This window comes from Electrophorus electricus, chromosome 16 (genome assembly GCF_041902795.1).
Source record: "Electrophorus electricus isolate QZ-2024a chromosome 16, ASM4190279v1, whole genome shotgun sequence".
Classification (NCBI taxonomy): domain Eukaryota; kingdom Metazoa; phylum Chordata; class Actinopteri; order Gymnotiformes; family Gymnotidae; genus Electrophorus; species Electrophorus electricus.
Genome location: NC_137512.1, coordinates 15,164,078 through 15,180,000, shown reverse-complemented (window position 1 = coordinate 15,180,000; position 15,923 = coordinate 15,164,078). Strand labels below are relative to the sequence as shown.

The 15,923-nt window shown below is 46.1% G+C and overlaps 1 protein-coding gene across 17 annotated transcripts in view; it reads right to left on the bottom strand.

The window, feature by feature from the left end:
- Positions 1 to 15,923, bottom strand: part of limch1b (LIM and calponin homology domains 1b) — a 65,127-nt gene that overhangs the window by 6,778 nt on the left and 42,426 nt on the right. For 5 of the 17 annotated variants that reach the window (XR_014117460.1, XM_081698621.1, XM_081698616.1 and 2 more), the window contains 15 exons: positions 9,639 to 10,004; positions 7,687 to 7,722; positions 6,540 to 6,666; positions 6,128 to 6,282; positions 5,394 to 5,811; positions 3,944 to 4,652; positions 3,698 to 3,825; positions 3,412 to 3,505; positions 3,202 to 3,276; positions 2,547 to 2,572; positions 1,915 to 2,028; positions 676 to 768; positions 380 to 535; positions 224 to 300; positions 9 to 112 (listed from right to left, as the gene is read on the bottom strand). Coding sequence is in view for 15 of the 17 variants with exons in the window: in XM_081698621.1 (XP_081554747.1) it covers positions 9 to 112; positions 224 to 300; positions 380 to 535; positions 676 to 768; positions 1,915 to 2,028; positions 2,547 to 2,572; positions 3,202 to 3,276; positions 3,412 to 3,505; positions 3,698 to 3,825; positions 3,944 to 4,652; positions 5,394 to 5,811; positions 6,128 to 6,282; positions 6,540 to 6,666; positions 7,687 to 7,722; positions 9,639 to 10,004 (2,678 nt within the window). In the remaining 2 variants the exon portion in view is untranslated. The remainder of the gene's footprint in view (positions 1 to 8; positions 113 to 223; positions 301 to 379; positions 536 to 675; positions 769 to 1,914; positions 2,029 to 2,546; positions 2,573 to 3,201; positions 3,277 to 3,411; positions 3,506 to 3,697; positions 3,826 to 3,943; positions 4,653 to 5,393; positions 5,812 to 6,127; positions 6,283 to 6,539; positions 6,667 to 7,686; positions 7,723 to 9,638; positions 10,005 to 15,923) is intronic. The other 12 variants (XM_081698626.1, XM_035531964.2, XR_014117461.1 and 9 more) reach the window with 9 other exon arrangements.

Below are 15,923 nucleotides of genomic sequence, written 5' to 3'. Positions count from 1 at the left end.
GGACTCACCCTGACCAGGCTGCGTTGGGTGCACTCCCTTGCTCTGCTCAGATGCCTCTGATTTCTGCTCACCGTTCTGGCCTGCCAGCTGGTCACAGGTGCCCTGCAGAAGGCTGCAGCAATGCAACATGGGAGCAAAAACAAGCTGAGCATGATGGGTAGAGGGAAGCACAGTGCCAGGTGCTTACTGTAGAGCTATCGAAGATGTTTCTAGCACAACTGACCTTTCAGACGCCCCTGTGGGTCCTGCCGTTTCCTTCCTTTCATGTTCTCTTTTTGTCTTGTTCTCCAAGGCCCCCTTCTAAACGTGGGAAATATAGCACATCATCCATCCATCCATCTATCCCATCCATCCATCCATCCCATCCATCCATCCATACCATCTGGCTCTCCAGCTCCTGCTTCTTGCATTCCCAGTTGGCTAGCGAGCGCACAATGCCATGTTGTGTGGTGGTGCCAGTGAGGGGGGCGGAATCCAGCCAGCAGGGCGAATGGGGCGTCAGAGGGGCCACCGTCTCTTCCAAAATCTTGCGCTCCTGCGCATTCAGTGAAAAATAAATAAACCATCATCAACATGCAATGGAAAAACATTAGAGCCGAGCTGCTACATTCAGAGGTAATCTTGTGTTGGCTGCGTTACGAGTTATTCATGCAGAAGGAGAAAGGAAATAGTTGCCTCTTCGTGGAATCTCCTTTCTTCCTCTTCAACCTCTCTCTGGGCCTTTTCCCATTCCTGCTTGAGCTTCTCTTGCTCACGATGGTACCTCTCCTGCACTCATGCACAAACACACACACACACACACACACACGGAATAGATGAGAAGACTGTCTTAAGAAGAAGAGATTGAGGGGGCCTTCACTCTCCAGCCTGGCGTCTCCTAGCTGCTGCTGGATTCTTCTGAGGTAGTACAGTACTTAAAGGAAATGTTAGGCAGACAACAATTATGTGCGGTTAAAAGGTTACTGATGGGGAAATGAATCTCTATCTTCATCCAAGACAGAAGAGTGAAGCCAAAGCAGGGGAACAGCCAAATCCTTTAAACATTTTAAAGGCACAATCTGTCAGGTAAACATGTGGATTACAGACTGGGGCATAAGAGAAAACATGCTTTATGTCATCAAATGCTCTTTATACATATGCTTTGTGTTAAAACACATCATTTTGGGGTGAAGGGTGATCCATATCTGATTGTGCATTTAAACTTAATTTTAAATGCAATAAACAATGCGTAACAGTAAATCGCTCACACACACACACACACACACACACACACACACACACACACACACACACACACACACACACACACACACACACACACACACACACACACACACACACACACACACACACACACACACACACGGTGACACTGGTAGTAGGGGAGTCTTGTCTTAAGCAGGGCAACCATGCACCATGCAGAGTTAACTTTAGGTCCCTATATAATGGCAATGAATCCTCGCTGTGCTCATAGAACTGAAGCCCGCCCCACAGCTAAAACTTGTCACTTCAATATTTGAGAAACGGGAGGAAGCGCCACATTCCGCTAGTCCTAATTGTTTACTCAGCGTCAAAGCCAAAGTCTGTTTACACGTGACTCTTACAGGCAAAAGCTAAGCCAAGATGGTCAAAGCATGCGTCCATTACACACACCATCTCCCAATGTTTCATTATATTAATGCACCTCAGACAGCTAACTCCTGTAGTTCAAGTGCAATCTTGCAATCTGGAAAATGATTCCTTCTTAAGCCAACGTGAAGCAAATAGTGGCAAAGCTCAGCAGCCCGTGTTAACATTCAACACCCGCATTGTAGTTCACTGGGTTAGTAGGCTCTGGAGCTGGAGCATGCTGGGTGAGCGGAACCAGTGTTCCCCGGGCCAGCTCAGGAGGTGCGGTTAGCAAAGCTGCTGTACCTGAAGCATGCGTTCCTGCTCACGCTGCCACCTTTCCTGCCGCCTGCGCTCCTCCTCGGGGTCCCACGCAAAGGGCTCGCCCCGCTTCGCCAGATTCAAAACCACGGGGGCGACCTGACCGGGCCGCGTCCGCACGTGCACGCGCACACACACCCACACACACACCATTTGAAAGTGGAAGGGATAAGGGGATAGATAGTTGGTCTAATGCTAATCTTACGCTAGTCAGGTTTTCCTATGTGACCTCTACGAGAAGGAGGAGATGATGTAACAGGAAAAAAGAATGACAGCTTGGACTCATCCTGCTGGCTTTCGATCTGGTGCGAGATGCCAAAAGCTCTGACCCTTTACAATACAAACAGCCATTTCACACAGTGTGTGGGACGACTTTATCAAAATCAACTACCTCATTAAATAATGGTATCACTTTATTTTCCATTTAGGGACACAACAGACAGTGGTTATCCTCAAGCTGCTCAAACTTTCCTCCATATCAGTAATTCTAATATTATCCAAATATCCTAATATTGGTTTGATATTAATTTAAACACCAGGGGTAAAACAGCAAGAAAAGTCATGTAGAATGAAACAGAAGAGGGTGTGTGTGTAACTGGAAAAACACTGTCACTTACGTTTCCGTGCTGCTTTTCAGTAGGTTCTGTAAAGAAAAATAAAAAAAGAAGACAGAGCCTTACAAGACACTCTTTATGCACAAAGACAGTACAGAAGCCACACATGATGAGGCACTCAAAACTAAAAACATTATACCAGACATCAAACCAAACTGACGAATCAAAAAACAGAACCTCAAAACACCGCCATTTCCTCTAAAGCAGGACACCGGTTTAAGCACTCATATAATTGAGGTGCAATGATGAAATGAAATTGGCACAAAACATTGCTTGTATATAAAACACAAAAAAAAAATTAGACCTGATAAAGAACTAACATTCAATTTTTTATCATTTTCTCCTTTTTAGTTGCATTACAAACAAAAATTTAAAAAATCATATTAAAAAGGGTTTGATTACTGATTCAATTAAGTTTAGTCAATGCCGTGAACACATAACATAACCAGACAGGTTAAGCTCAGACATCAGCTCAAGCCACACTTACAGAAATCCACACGTGGACATCACACAGAGAGAGCCAAATAAACCAACCAATGTGGGATTAGAGCAACATGACAAACATGGCACTCAGTGAGCCCTTAGCCAATGGGAAGCCTAGAGAAACACTCCATGTCACAGGGCGGGGCAAAGCTCAGCCAATTAGTCAACAGTTTACCTGACGAAGTGAAGAAGTCCCAGCGTAACTTAGGGTTACTGGATAACGGTGCTAGCTGGGCATTGCTGGCCAGCTCTAGACATTGACCCAGAGTCAGGGAGAGAGGAGAGGATGTGTGAGCCACTGCTCGACCTCATACCATCTGCTAAGTGAAACAAACTGTAGGGGATATGCTGCAAAGTTGACAGCACTCCATCGACAGCAACTTGCCTGTTGCTGGGATTCCACTGCCTGTCTTGGGCTCAGGTTGCAGTCGACTGGCTGATTCTGGTCTCTGTGAGCATTCCAGAACTGCTTCATCAATCTAAAACATTAAGCAGATTATTTCTGCTAGTTAAATTCTCCCTAAACAAGACATTTCTTGTACAATTCATCACACCATAAACATGAATAAATTCTATGATAAAGGCAGAAGACCAGGCATGGGTATCAGAACTCAGGACAGCTTTTAAGAAAACTACCCAAATGCTTATTTGCTCATTACATAGATACAGACCTGTTTAGCCACAGTAGCAGTCTGTGACGGGGTCGGCGTATCCAGAGCTGCTTGTTCTGTGCCATTCTGGCCAACTAAAGCGAGGTCCATATCCTCCCTGCTACGCTCCTCTGGCACCCGCTTGCTCTCTTCAAACCAAAATCACATGAGAAAAAAAGAAAGGAAGGAAGGAAGCAAGCAAGCAAAAAAAGCCCTGCTTTCAGAGCCTGGACTGAGAGACAACTCAGTCCCATAACAGCAACAGACCTGGCAGCGCTTCTGTTCTGGACTCCTCCTCTTTCAGGGGTGGAGACACACCCCTGGTCTGCAGGACCGCCTCTTCCTCAATTGGCACCTGCTGAAACCCGGACAACAATTCCAACCAGACAGTTCTGTTACTATTAGCATAAAACAAACCGTATTCTGTGCTAGCAATGCACATGAGGCCTTGAACATATGAAATATGAAAATGCTGTTCTGGCCACATAAAAGAAAAGTCAGAAGACGAAACCAATGAAGACGGTACATTTTTGCAACTTAAGAGCTTTCTAAGAAAATATTTGCTTGGAGCAGGTACATGTGTGCGAGTATGTGCATGTGTAAGGGGGCGGACCATGGGTAAGAAGGTGGGTCGGCTAGGCGGCCACTCCCCCTCCCGGCTCTGCGGTTCAGAGCCCACATTACTTCGCCCTACTGCCTCTGTGTCCACTCGATCCGGATGCTCCGGCTCAGGAGGGTGCGTTGATGTGCTTGCAATCGCGGGAGTGCCCGAGGACCAGGCTTCTGTGGACGCCGCTTCTGTGCTGTCCGAGTCGATGTTCCGGGAGGGAGATGGGTAGAAGAGCGGAGGAGAAGAATCCCCCTCCCGCTTTCTTTCTCCATCTTTTTCCTGTTCGCTCTCTGTCCAATGGTCCTGCGCCTCTCTGGTGCTGAGGCCTACGTCTGCTTCGCCGTTCACTCGCTTCATTTCATCCTGCTGATAAAGAGAAAGAAAAAAAAGAGAGAGAAAGACAGACGTTACACAAAGAAAAGAAGTCACATTCAGCCTCACCAAAAGAGAAAAATGCAACATAAAACACTGAATAAACATTCACCTAGTAAGTGCAAGCCAAGTATATTAGCTTCTCAAGCTGCTCAGAAGAGAGAGAATGTCTGAAGGATTATTGTGCTGTGTGTAGGCCGTAACTTCAGCCGTCATCACTGCTGAATGGAGTGTTTCACTACAGAAGTCTGTTTGTCCCTGCGGAGCCACTTCCCACAGAGGGAGTCCTTTTATTCGTGCTCATGCATATACAAACACATACATGCATGCATACACGCACACGCAAATGCACGCGCACTCACACACAGCCACCTATTTATCTTTTTCCCACTTTGCACGCTACACGTGCTGTCCACTAGGGGGCACCGTCAGCCAGCTCGCTCTGCAGCACCAGCCACTGCAACTCCTTGCAGAGGCTGCAGGTCTCATTCGTACCCTTTGACTGCAGCATCTGTTCTTGCATCTCCAGCTCAAACACCAGCCGCTGCACTGCCCTGTGTAAACGGTCCTCGACCTTTCCGCGGTGAACAAACAGTGGCGCCATCGGCTGGTCCATCTCGAACGTGACCTTTTCAGCATTCCCCCTCTACCCCACGCACATATGCATGCACATGCACAGAATGCCCTGCCACCCCAGTGACCCAGTGTGCCTGTGTACTGACGGGAGTGCTGTACCTCGGCTGGTCTCGCTCCGATGCCGATCCCTCTGCTGTGGCCGTTGGGCCTGGGGGTGGACGTGCATACACTCGCGCCGCCCACATCGTCCCTGCAGCCCTCCTGTGGCACGCACATCCTCACTAGCGCCTCCAGGGTGGAGGTGAACTTTGGCGCCGGCAACGACTGCTGCCGGAGGTACCGCAGTGGGCTGGGGCTCGTAGGGGAGAAGACGCAGTCATCAGGGGTGGAGGGGGACAGGGGCCCGCGGGTGGGGTCGGCAGAGATGCTGCGCTCCAGGAGCCGGGGCAGCTTGAGGCGCTCCATGATGGCCTCGCTGATGGTGAAGCGCTGCGCGTAGCGTTGCAGCACGGCGGCCGCCTCCTCCGGGCTTTTGGCTTTCAGGTACTCCTCGTGGAGCTCCCGCTCACGACGCTCCCTTAAGCCAGGGGAGACATACGTGAGAAAACAGAGCAAGACTAGAACAAGACCGGAGTAGAGACACAATGAGCAAGAGAGGTAGTGTCCCTGCCAGCTTTCACAACTCTAATATGGAGTTTTAGTATCTACAAACATAAAATATGTAGGCACAGGTTTTATTATCTACATGTACTAAACACAAGTCAAAACAGTTTTCTTGTGTAACCTACATTTTGCTTTGAATCACAGTATCCACAGTGGAATGTATGAACAACATGCTGTAGAAAAGAGACCAAAGAGAAAAAAAAAAGAGAAGAGGTTCACAGTGGTCGTACTTGTCCTCCACTATCTCCCGGTAGGTCTTCACACTCTTCCGTCTCTGTGAGCCATCATCTCGCTTCATCAGTTTCTCCATCATCTTCCTTGTTTCCTCTTTCTTTATCAGATCCTGAGATATGCTTCGCCTTCGACTCTTCCACCGTGCCAGGTCCTGAAGATACACATGCCAGTGCACGCGCGCAGTCAAAAAAATCTGCTTCCTCCTATCACATTATTTTATGAATCAAATGATGCATTCCTACATCATCTTCACATTAGCATTTTAGCAAACCCCCGCAAACTCATGCTTCCGCCCCACTCGCTCAGGTGTAGCGCTTGTTAGCGCAATATAAGCTGTTTCCGAGGACACAGAGCCTTTTGCGGTCAGAGAGCAGTTCCTTATTACATCACTGACAGGTAGCAACTCACATCCTGCCAGTGGCTCTCCTCCTCCTTCATGCGGTTGTACTGGCTGTGCATCAGCTCGTGACGGACTGGACTGTGCGCTGGCAGCATGACATCATCCTCATTCCTCATGTCAATCATACTCATGCTCCTAAAAACACAGAAGGAGGGCATGGGAAGATGATTCATTCAATTGTCTGCATCACACACACACACACACACACACACACACCCCACCAACACCTCCTGTTTCACGTGACTTTGTGAAATGTGACATTGGATGGCAGATTTGATAAGCATCGATCAGTACTGCGTGGTGTATGATTGAGCTGTAATTGTTATTTAGATCACCCAGCTTGAAGACACTTGATGCTCTTGGTACTATGATTAGTACTGGTTACAATTAATATGACTTCTATTAAAATATCACAATATATTGCGTCAGGCAATATTGCCAACCCCGTTTTCCAAAAAAAATAAATAAATAAATAGAAAGCTGTAGTGTTGGAGTTGCAACCAAGTACTAGCCTAACCAACTGGGGTTGTCAATTCAGATTCAAAGACAGGGGGAGCTAGTGAGCAGGGTAGGGAGCAATCCTCTTCCAAAGCAAATCATTGTCAATCCTGTTGAAGACCTCACTTCCAGTTCCATAATGTTATCTTAATATCATAATGTGCTCCTCAGTCCAATACGATCATTTGCATCTGCAACCTCAAATATAACCATTAAAATGGATTCTTTTTGGTTTTGGATTAAAAATATTCCATATCAAATTGAACAAATCTGTGTCCTTAAATATGTGTTGAAAGTAATTCAGCTGTTTAACAACTGTAAGAAAATATGTCACTTCCGAGGTTTTGCATTAGTGTGTGCACATCTTGATGTCAGTTGTGGTCATTCTTGCCTACTAGCACAAAGACAGATGTGCATGCAATATTTTGCTCACATGTCGTCATCATTTCAGTCGGCAAAACGGACGAGGGACCATGAGCAGCCCATCCACTCTGTTAACCAGTGTGAGCAAGCGGGTGCAGTGCGCAGCTGGAGAAAGCTCCCGAGAACCTTGCCCTGCCCGAGACACGTGAGCCAAGCCAAGCACATGCAGAAAGAAGCTGGGGTCTCCCATGAGGAGGAGCAATCAATGAATGTGCGGCTGTCGGAGGAACTTACTCGGGGTCGTCAGATTCGCTAGATCTGTGGCTGAATCTACAACAGGCAAGGCATGGGGGTAAGAGGGTTGTGGCGAGGGTGTAGAGGGGTGGTGGTGTGAGAAGGGTAGAGGGGTCAGGGCAGAGGGGTAGAGGGGTGGGAGAAGCACAGAAAAACAATGGTTTGTAATGAGGCTACTGATCAACTCGCATTAACACACAAAGGCTCTCTGAATGAAATGGCATGAGCCTTTGCTGATGCTTCATAATGCGAAAGTGCAAGTGGTCTATCTCAGTAGAAGGTGCATGTGATCAGAGAATTCCCTACCCTTGGACACAAGAGAGCAGCCTTAACAAGCGCTATTACAGGGTCAACGCAAACCGTAACATAAATGAGTGTCCACACACAGTGTTTAGAGTGCGCTTATTTACTGAAATATCTTGGATGCCAAATGTGGTGTTTTGACTCCATACTGCAAGCACATGGGGAAACCAGACATCTTATTACACAAGATGGGGATGAAATAAATCCTTCAAAGCAAGTGTTACCCAGTGTCCAGGCTACGAGAGGAGGAGCCAGCGGCTGGGTCCTCCAAAAGCACCTTAAAGGAACGGCGTGTGACGTAGTGAGAGGGCGTGTGCAAGCGAGAGAGCCATGCGGTCTCATCTTAAAATGGCCACATGAAACGCAGACACTCGGAAACACAGGCCAGCCAGAACACAAAAATAAAATTTCACACCAGACACACTGCACTCCTCCTAAATAGAATATAGCAGGAAGCAGCTGTAAATCTATCATGTTGATAGGCCAGAGAGATAAATGTGATGAGCCAGAGACTCCGTGGATTTGATTAGCCAGAACAATGCAGAAGTTAGAATTAACTCAGTAGTGTGATGGGATGGTGAATAAGGAAGGATTCAAGTATTGCTACTTGGTTTTATGGTTCCTTTTATTAGGGGTCTGCATGTTTTGTGGATGAGAGTCTAGGGCAAACATCTGACCAAGGGTACCATATGGATTTTTCTACAGATTGTGAGTAGATATTGAATCTGAAGTCACTGGGTATAGAACAAAATAGATCCATGTCAGCTGTAGAGAATTACATGAAGCAAAAATAATACTGCTCACCAGATCTGATTCCATGACAAGGACTTATAGAGTCCTTTTTCAACCATTAAAGTATCACTTGCCTTTGCTGTCCTCCCACAGAGACCATTCCTTGTAGGTGACAAAAAATGTTGTCAAAGAGAAGATGACAGGGAGAGGAACTGGTCTTCTGCAAATGGCTCAAGGTGGTCACAGTTTAACCTCACTCTACTGACACTGTATTCGACCAATCATGAGGTTAGATATACATGTGTAACACTCATGCAAATCCTTTCATGTTAAGTTCAGAAGGTTAAAAAACTCAAGGGCTTCCATGCAAATGACATCGGTCGTCGCTGTCCTTCTGGTCTAAGAGTTCTTCTTACCAGCACATGCAACCAAAGCAATGTGTTCCCTGCTTATATGTTCCAGGGCTTACATAAAATAAAAGAACAATTCTAATATAACATGCACAGCAGTGCAGTCCAGACATTATAAAATGAAGGAGAACCAGCCATTTAAAGGAGATGAGAAAAATGTTCTTAATTTAAAGTTTGATGGTTCCAGCAGATGTAAATCAAGTTCACACTATCACAAGCACTAGGTTCTGTCTGCTTCAAGAGGATGAGAAATGTCTGTGTCATGATGCCTCATCACAAATGGTATTTCCAGAATTAAATGGAATTGCATTAAATGGACTTGTTCATGCATTGGCATGAACATACAAGCTTGAGAGGCTTTAAATATATGGATTAAGAATGGCATCATTTCAGAGACTTAAAAAAAAAAAGATTTTAATCAAATAAATAAAAGGACTAGTATATGCAATAAGTGCATTTAAGATGCTCTTAGGCCTTAAAACAGCAGGCTTGAATACGGGGGCTCACGTTGGTGAGAGATCATCCTCCAACCAGGAAGGCCGTCTCTGAGGCTTCTCGGTTTCTGACCCCAGCTTCACTGGACGACCTGTCTGACTGGCCGTCGAAGGCACAGGGAGGAAGTGGGTGGGGCTTGGGCTGCCATGTTTAGGTGAGATTTGGCTGCGCCGAGCCCACATGTCGTCCCTCCCCGAGTCAGCTGTGGGAGAGACCCTGCCCTCTTTCTCTGTGACTTGTCGAGGGAACTTCCTGCATGACCCTGGACTGGCTTGAGTGTTGGGACTGAGAGGGCTGGTCACTACGATGCTTGCTGCCATGGAGCTGGTCTTCAAGGACGTGCGGTAGAGTTCCTCAGAGTAAGAGTGGGCAGGGCTACTGCTGAGAGAATTATGGAATTATCACCATGGACAACAGTGAGCAGTGTGAGACAGTGTGAAGTACTGGCAAAATGTGCACTGGTAAATGCATGTTAAATCTATCCTCTGTATTTATATTATACAGTACAGTGCAAAGATTTTAGGCAAGTGTGAAAAAATGCTGTAAACTAGGAATCCTTTCAAAAATGGAAGTGTTAATAGTTTATTTTCATCAATTAACAAAATGCAGTGAACGACCAGAAGAGAAGTCTAAATCAAAATTTGGTGTGACCACACTTTGCCTTCAAAACGGCATCAATTCTTCTAGGTACACTTGCACACAGTTTTTGAAGGAACTCGGCTAGTAGGTTGTTCCAAACATCTTGGAGAACTAACCACAGATCTTCTGTGGATGTAGGTTTCCTCAAATACTTCTGTATCTTCATATAATCCCAGACAGACTCGATGATGTTGAAATGAGGGCTCTGTGGGGGCCATACCACCACTTCAAGGACTTCTTGCGCTTCTTTACGCTGAACATGGTTCTTAATGACATTGGCTGTATGTTTGGGGTCATTGTCCTGCTGCAGAATAAATTTGGGGCCAGTGATGAGCCTCCCTGATGGTATTGCATGATGTATAGTATCTGCATCTGTATTTCTCAGCATTGAGGACACCATTAATCGTGACCAAATTTCCAACTCCATGTGCAAAAATGCAGCCCCAAACTTGCAAGGAACCTCCACGATGTTTCACTCTTGCCTGCAGACACTCATTATTGTACTGCTCTCCAGCCCTTCGGCAAACAATCTGCCATGTGCTACAGCCAAATATTTCAAATTTTGACTCATCAGTCCAGAGCACCTGCTGCCATTTTTCTGCACCCCACATCCTATGTTTTTGTGCATAGTTGAGGCACTTGACCTTGTTTCCATGTCAGAGGTATGGCTTTTTGGCTGCAATTCTTCCATGAAGAACACTTCTGGCCAGGCTTCTCTGGACAGTAGATGGGTTGTACCTGGGTCCCACTGATCTCTGCCGGTTCTGAGCTGATGGCACAGCTTGACATCTTCCGATTTTGAAGGGAAATAAGCTTGTTATATTTTTCATCTGCTGCATTAAGTTAAGTTTTCTTGGCTGACCGCTGCGTCTACCATCCTCAACGTTGCTCATTTCTTTGTGCTTCAAAAGAGCTTGAACAGCAGATCTTGAAGCCCCAGTCTGCTTTGAAACCTTTGTCTGGGAGAGCCCTTGCTGATCCAGTATAACTACCTTGTGTCTTGTTGCTGTGGTCAGTCTTTCCATGTTGTATGACCTGTGACATGAAACTGTCTTCCACAACCTCACCTTGGTAGCAGAGTTTGGCTGTTCATCACCCAGTTTCAAGCCTCCTACACAGCTGTTTATGTTTCAGTTAATCACTGTGTTTCACCCTACATGTGAAATTGATGATCATTAGCACCTGTTTGGTATAATTGGTTGATCATTAGCACCTGTTTGGTATAATTGGTTGATCAGCACCTGTTTGGTATAATTGGTTGATTAGCACCTGTTTGGTATAATTGGTTGATCATAAACCTGACTATAATCCTACGAAATCCCTGACTTTGTGCAAGTGTACCTATAGAAATTGATGCTGGTTTGAAGGCAAAGGGTAGCAACACCAAATATTGATTTGATTTAGATTTTTTATTGTTTGCTCACTTCGCATTTTGTAAATTTATAAAAATAAACAATTATTTGTATGTTTGAAAGGATTTTTAGTTTACAGCATTTTTTCCACACCTGCCTAAATCTTTTGCACAGTACTGTATCCCTTCCACTCATATTGACCATGTGACATGTTACACAAGAACACTATACATATACATAGAGGAAGCAAAGCAAATTCATGGTTAAAGGCTTGCTGGGAAGGTATAGGGAAAGAGTCGGACTGCAACACTAGAATCTCCTCTTGAAAATCTTATTCAGGCCCCTTCATCTTGCCAAGAGAGAAACTTGAGCAAAAGTCTTCTAAATCATTTTCATGCTGCATGTGGTTCACAGTTATAGTGCTGTGCCCTGGTTTGGCCCTTCTATGTTTGAATGGGACAGATACTGGGGGCTGGATGTGTGGCAGACAGAGACTCCTGAATGGAGTCTTTCATGTTTCCCTCAAAGAGGCCAGTTCTTTTCTGGCATTCACACACGAAGCACCCTCAGTGGCTACTGGCTGGCCCCCGACTCCACACACCCAGCCGAGAGCGCTGGTGCCATATGCCCAGTGGAACTGGCACGGCCCAATGCCACCACCGCTGTGCCAGCATACACCCCCCAACCCCAACCTTTACACACACACACTCGCTCAATTTTGCTACTGACAGAATGGAGGCTTCCCATGTTAAGATGAAAAAGTTCTGATCAGCACAGCATGGATTCTATTCTGTGGCCATTCGCACTACAGCATGTTGTACAAGTGCTCAGCTTACTCTGGGAACAAAGAGGACACAGACCTAGCTTCCTCAGCAAGGGTGCAAATGTCACAGTGCTTTCATGGTGGCAAAGGCTAATTTGGTCTTCTTAGAATCTTATTTGAGCATGACCCAATGTCTGCAGTGAAGCAGTGGTCTTGTCCACAGAGACCATTCACTGTTGCTTGCTGAGAAACCAGTACAATCGGTGCTATAAATGCTTTTCCTGAGCGCATTCAATAGTATAAACATCATTAGGATGTCCACTTTAAACCCATCAGACTAAACAAGGCATGGGGCTTTTGGGAAGGTAACTGCTGTCGATAATACGGACCAGACTTTTTGTGAATTTTTTTAAATATTTGAGCCGGCATGAGCGCCTTCCCTCATTTGGTCTGTTCACCAGTCCAGTTTGGAACTGGAGATACCACAGCCAGGAGATACCACAGTCATTGCTGAAAGTTACGCACTTGAAAGTGCGTGCTGCATAACCCAGCTCCACTGAAGCCGCAGAGACCAGTCCAGCCCAGCGCACCTGATCCAGCCATGGACTGGTAGAGCCAGGTGCACTGTGCCAAAGTTTGGTGCGCAGTAAGAGGCTGACCCTCCTGGAGCTGCAGGTAGCGCAAGTGAGCCCTGTAAATGAGCCGACGCAGAAGACTGCACAGTGTTTGATGTTTTTACAGGGGCAAGCTGAACGCCCCCTCCCCCTATCCCCAGAGAAAAGTGGTGAATGTGAGGTATGCCAAGGCTCATTACGTAACCTTAGACTGTTAGACTTGCAGTGCTGTACAGTCCCAGCCCCTTTTCTGATCACACTGCCCATGTGCATCATGGGGTCCGCGCGATCCACTCCCAACAGCCTTCCTGAAGGAGCAAACCCAGCTCAGCTCAGCCAACTATGCCGAGTCTCAAACACAGGAAACCCTTCATCATTTCCCTTCTTCCTCTGGGTGGGACACATATTGTGTGCATGTTTGTCTAGGTAAGATGGAGAGACTGTTCTTACAAAAACTCAGAGTAAGCACTACAGCCAGCACATCAATTCTAATTATTATATAACTGTATGGATAATATAACACGATATAAGCACCTATGGCACTCCAGCAAGGCAATGCTCAATTCAATTGCCCTAAGATTAGAAACAAACAAACAAACAATGAACTACTATGATAAAAGAACTCATTTTAATGAAAAGCAGGAATTTTCGCATAATTTAACTGCTCTGTTATTCCATGACTATAAGCCAAGGATTTCATTCCTGTATGAGTTGCGGTGCATTTCTCCTGATGAAGTCTGAAGATCCCTCATTAAATGTGTCTTCTGGCTCTTTTTAACCAAAGCTGACATCCTTCACGTCCTGTTTTGCACTCATTAGGTCAACCCTGCACAGGAACAGCATCTCCGACCCACCATGGACCACCCTGCAGGAGCTGGCTGTGTCCGAGCTCCTGACTCCATAGTCCGTAGTCACACGTCAGACTCCAGACAGTCCCTCCAAGAGAGGCTTGGCCGGGACCTCCGACTACAGCCACCTGGCCCCATGTCCCCTGATGCCCATCAGAACCCGAGCTCGGGCTGCATTGGACCGCAGACTCTCCACGGCGCCAGCCATGCTTCTCTGGATGCTGAGCTCCAGTCATGGGAGCAAGCCAGCACAGATGAAGGAGCCCTTTCTTCTTCTGCTCTGAAGCTCCCTTCCCAGAACTTGTTCTATAAACAGTATCAGCACAGGACTAACTGGAGAAACGGGCTTGAATGTCACAAGAGGCTGTGCTTAAAAACTGCATTTGCGATCAGAATCAGTAGTGAACATGTAAATTCTGTAGATGGACAGAGATTCAACGTGACAGCTGTCCTACTCTAATGAAGTTCTGCAATGCTTCAACAAGATGCCAGATCAGTACTGCATGTGCTACACCTTGCAGGGTCAGCTTGCAATACAGCGCTGGTCGATTCACAGGTGACGGCATAACATAAGTGACGAGGCACAACACTGGTGGAACACTGTGGTAAGATTGGGATATGGCTGGTAGATCTTGGGCTGCTGATGGCAGAGGCACAATGGGGCCTCTTCCCCATCCCTCAGCTGTGTGGAGGAGGTGGACCCTGGACATATGCTGCATCTGGGAGGCTCCTGGTGGAGGGATGAGTGCAACCCAAGCTCAGTTTCTGAATGAATGGGTGAGCGTGATGAGACATTGCTTCATTCTTCCTTGACTCCTCGTTAAGGAAGGGGGGGGGGGGGGGGTAAGAGTTTAAAAGTGTCTGGATAAAGGGATGGAGGTGCCATCATGGGAACAGTCACTTGAGAATGGCAAGAGGATTTGGGCCACAATATGACCACAAAACATGTCCATAAACAACAAACAAAATAGTTCACAATAAACCAATGACCCAAATGCATACACAATAACTGCAGCAGCAAAATTCCCAGGAAGCGCATATACTGTCATACTAATATATACACAAGTTCTTCTGGATCAGAGGTCTGCCAAATGCCATAAATGTAAATGTATGCATATTTTGTCCACAAAATAATATTGAAAACCAGGTTGGAAGAGATAAATCAGCAAAGCTACTAAAAGAGGTTATAAACAAGAAACTGCAGCATGGAGTGAGGGAACGATGCATGGGGAGAAATGCAAGAACCCTAGTGTGAATCAGCAGTCTCATATCTTACACAAATAAACATGCACACATACCACGCAAGATCAGCAACTGTATGTGAAGAGTACAACTTTTTAAACGGCACTAATTTATAATGGAGGTAGGATGGAGAGAGAACAAGAAACTGCCTGTATCTCAGTAACGTAATTATACATAAAAAGACAATGTAGGTTCAAAATGTACCTACATGAACCTCCCAGAAAAAGCAAAGCGCAAAAACAGTAAGCATGTCCGTAGGTCTCAAAATGTGGAATGTCCCTTTATCTGTGTTCAGACCAGCAGTAGGTATTGTAACTGACCAGCTTCCAAGCCTTCCATCAATTAACTCCTACATCTGGTCTCCATCAGCCACTCCCCTCATACCACTACTGTATTAAATCAACAGAATGTACAAAAAAAATATGGAAAAGAAGCCTTCTCTCCCCTCTTCTTTTCTTAAGCCCCCACCATGGTGCCAAATACTTATCATACTCCCGAGTTGTTTCTTTTACCCCCTAGTCAGGACATGAGGAAAAATTGGCTAGCTCCAAGTGTTGTCAGGAGTACTATGTTGAGTTTGGCGGTGTTTAAGGCATGTGGGGTTTTTTCTTTCAGAAGAAGGCCATCTCAAAGCACTTTCCCCAAATGCCTTGGCAGCTCATGTGCCTGTAGCCCCTACATTGTTGGGCTGTTTTTGCCAGAAGCCGAAGCAGTGAGTCCTGCTGGGGACGGCCAAGCCAGGCTGTGTATAAACAAGTAGGGCTCTACTCCCCCAGCTAATAAAACATCAAGAACCAGCTAATGTTTACTAAATGAGGATTATTTCTATTGCACTCAGC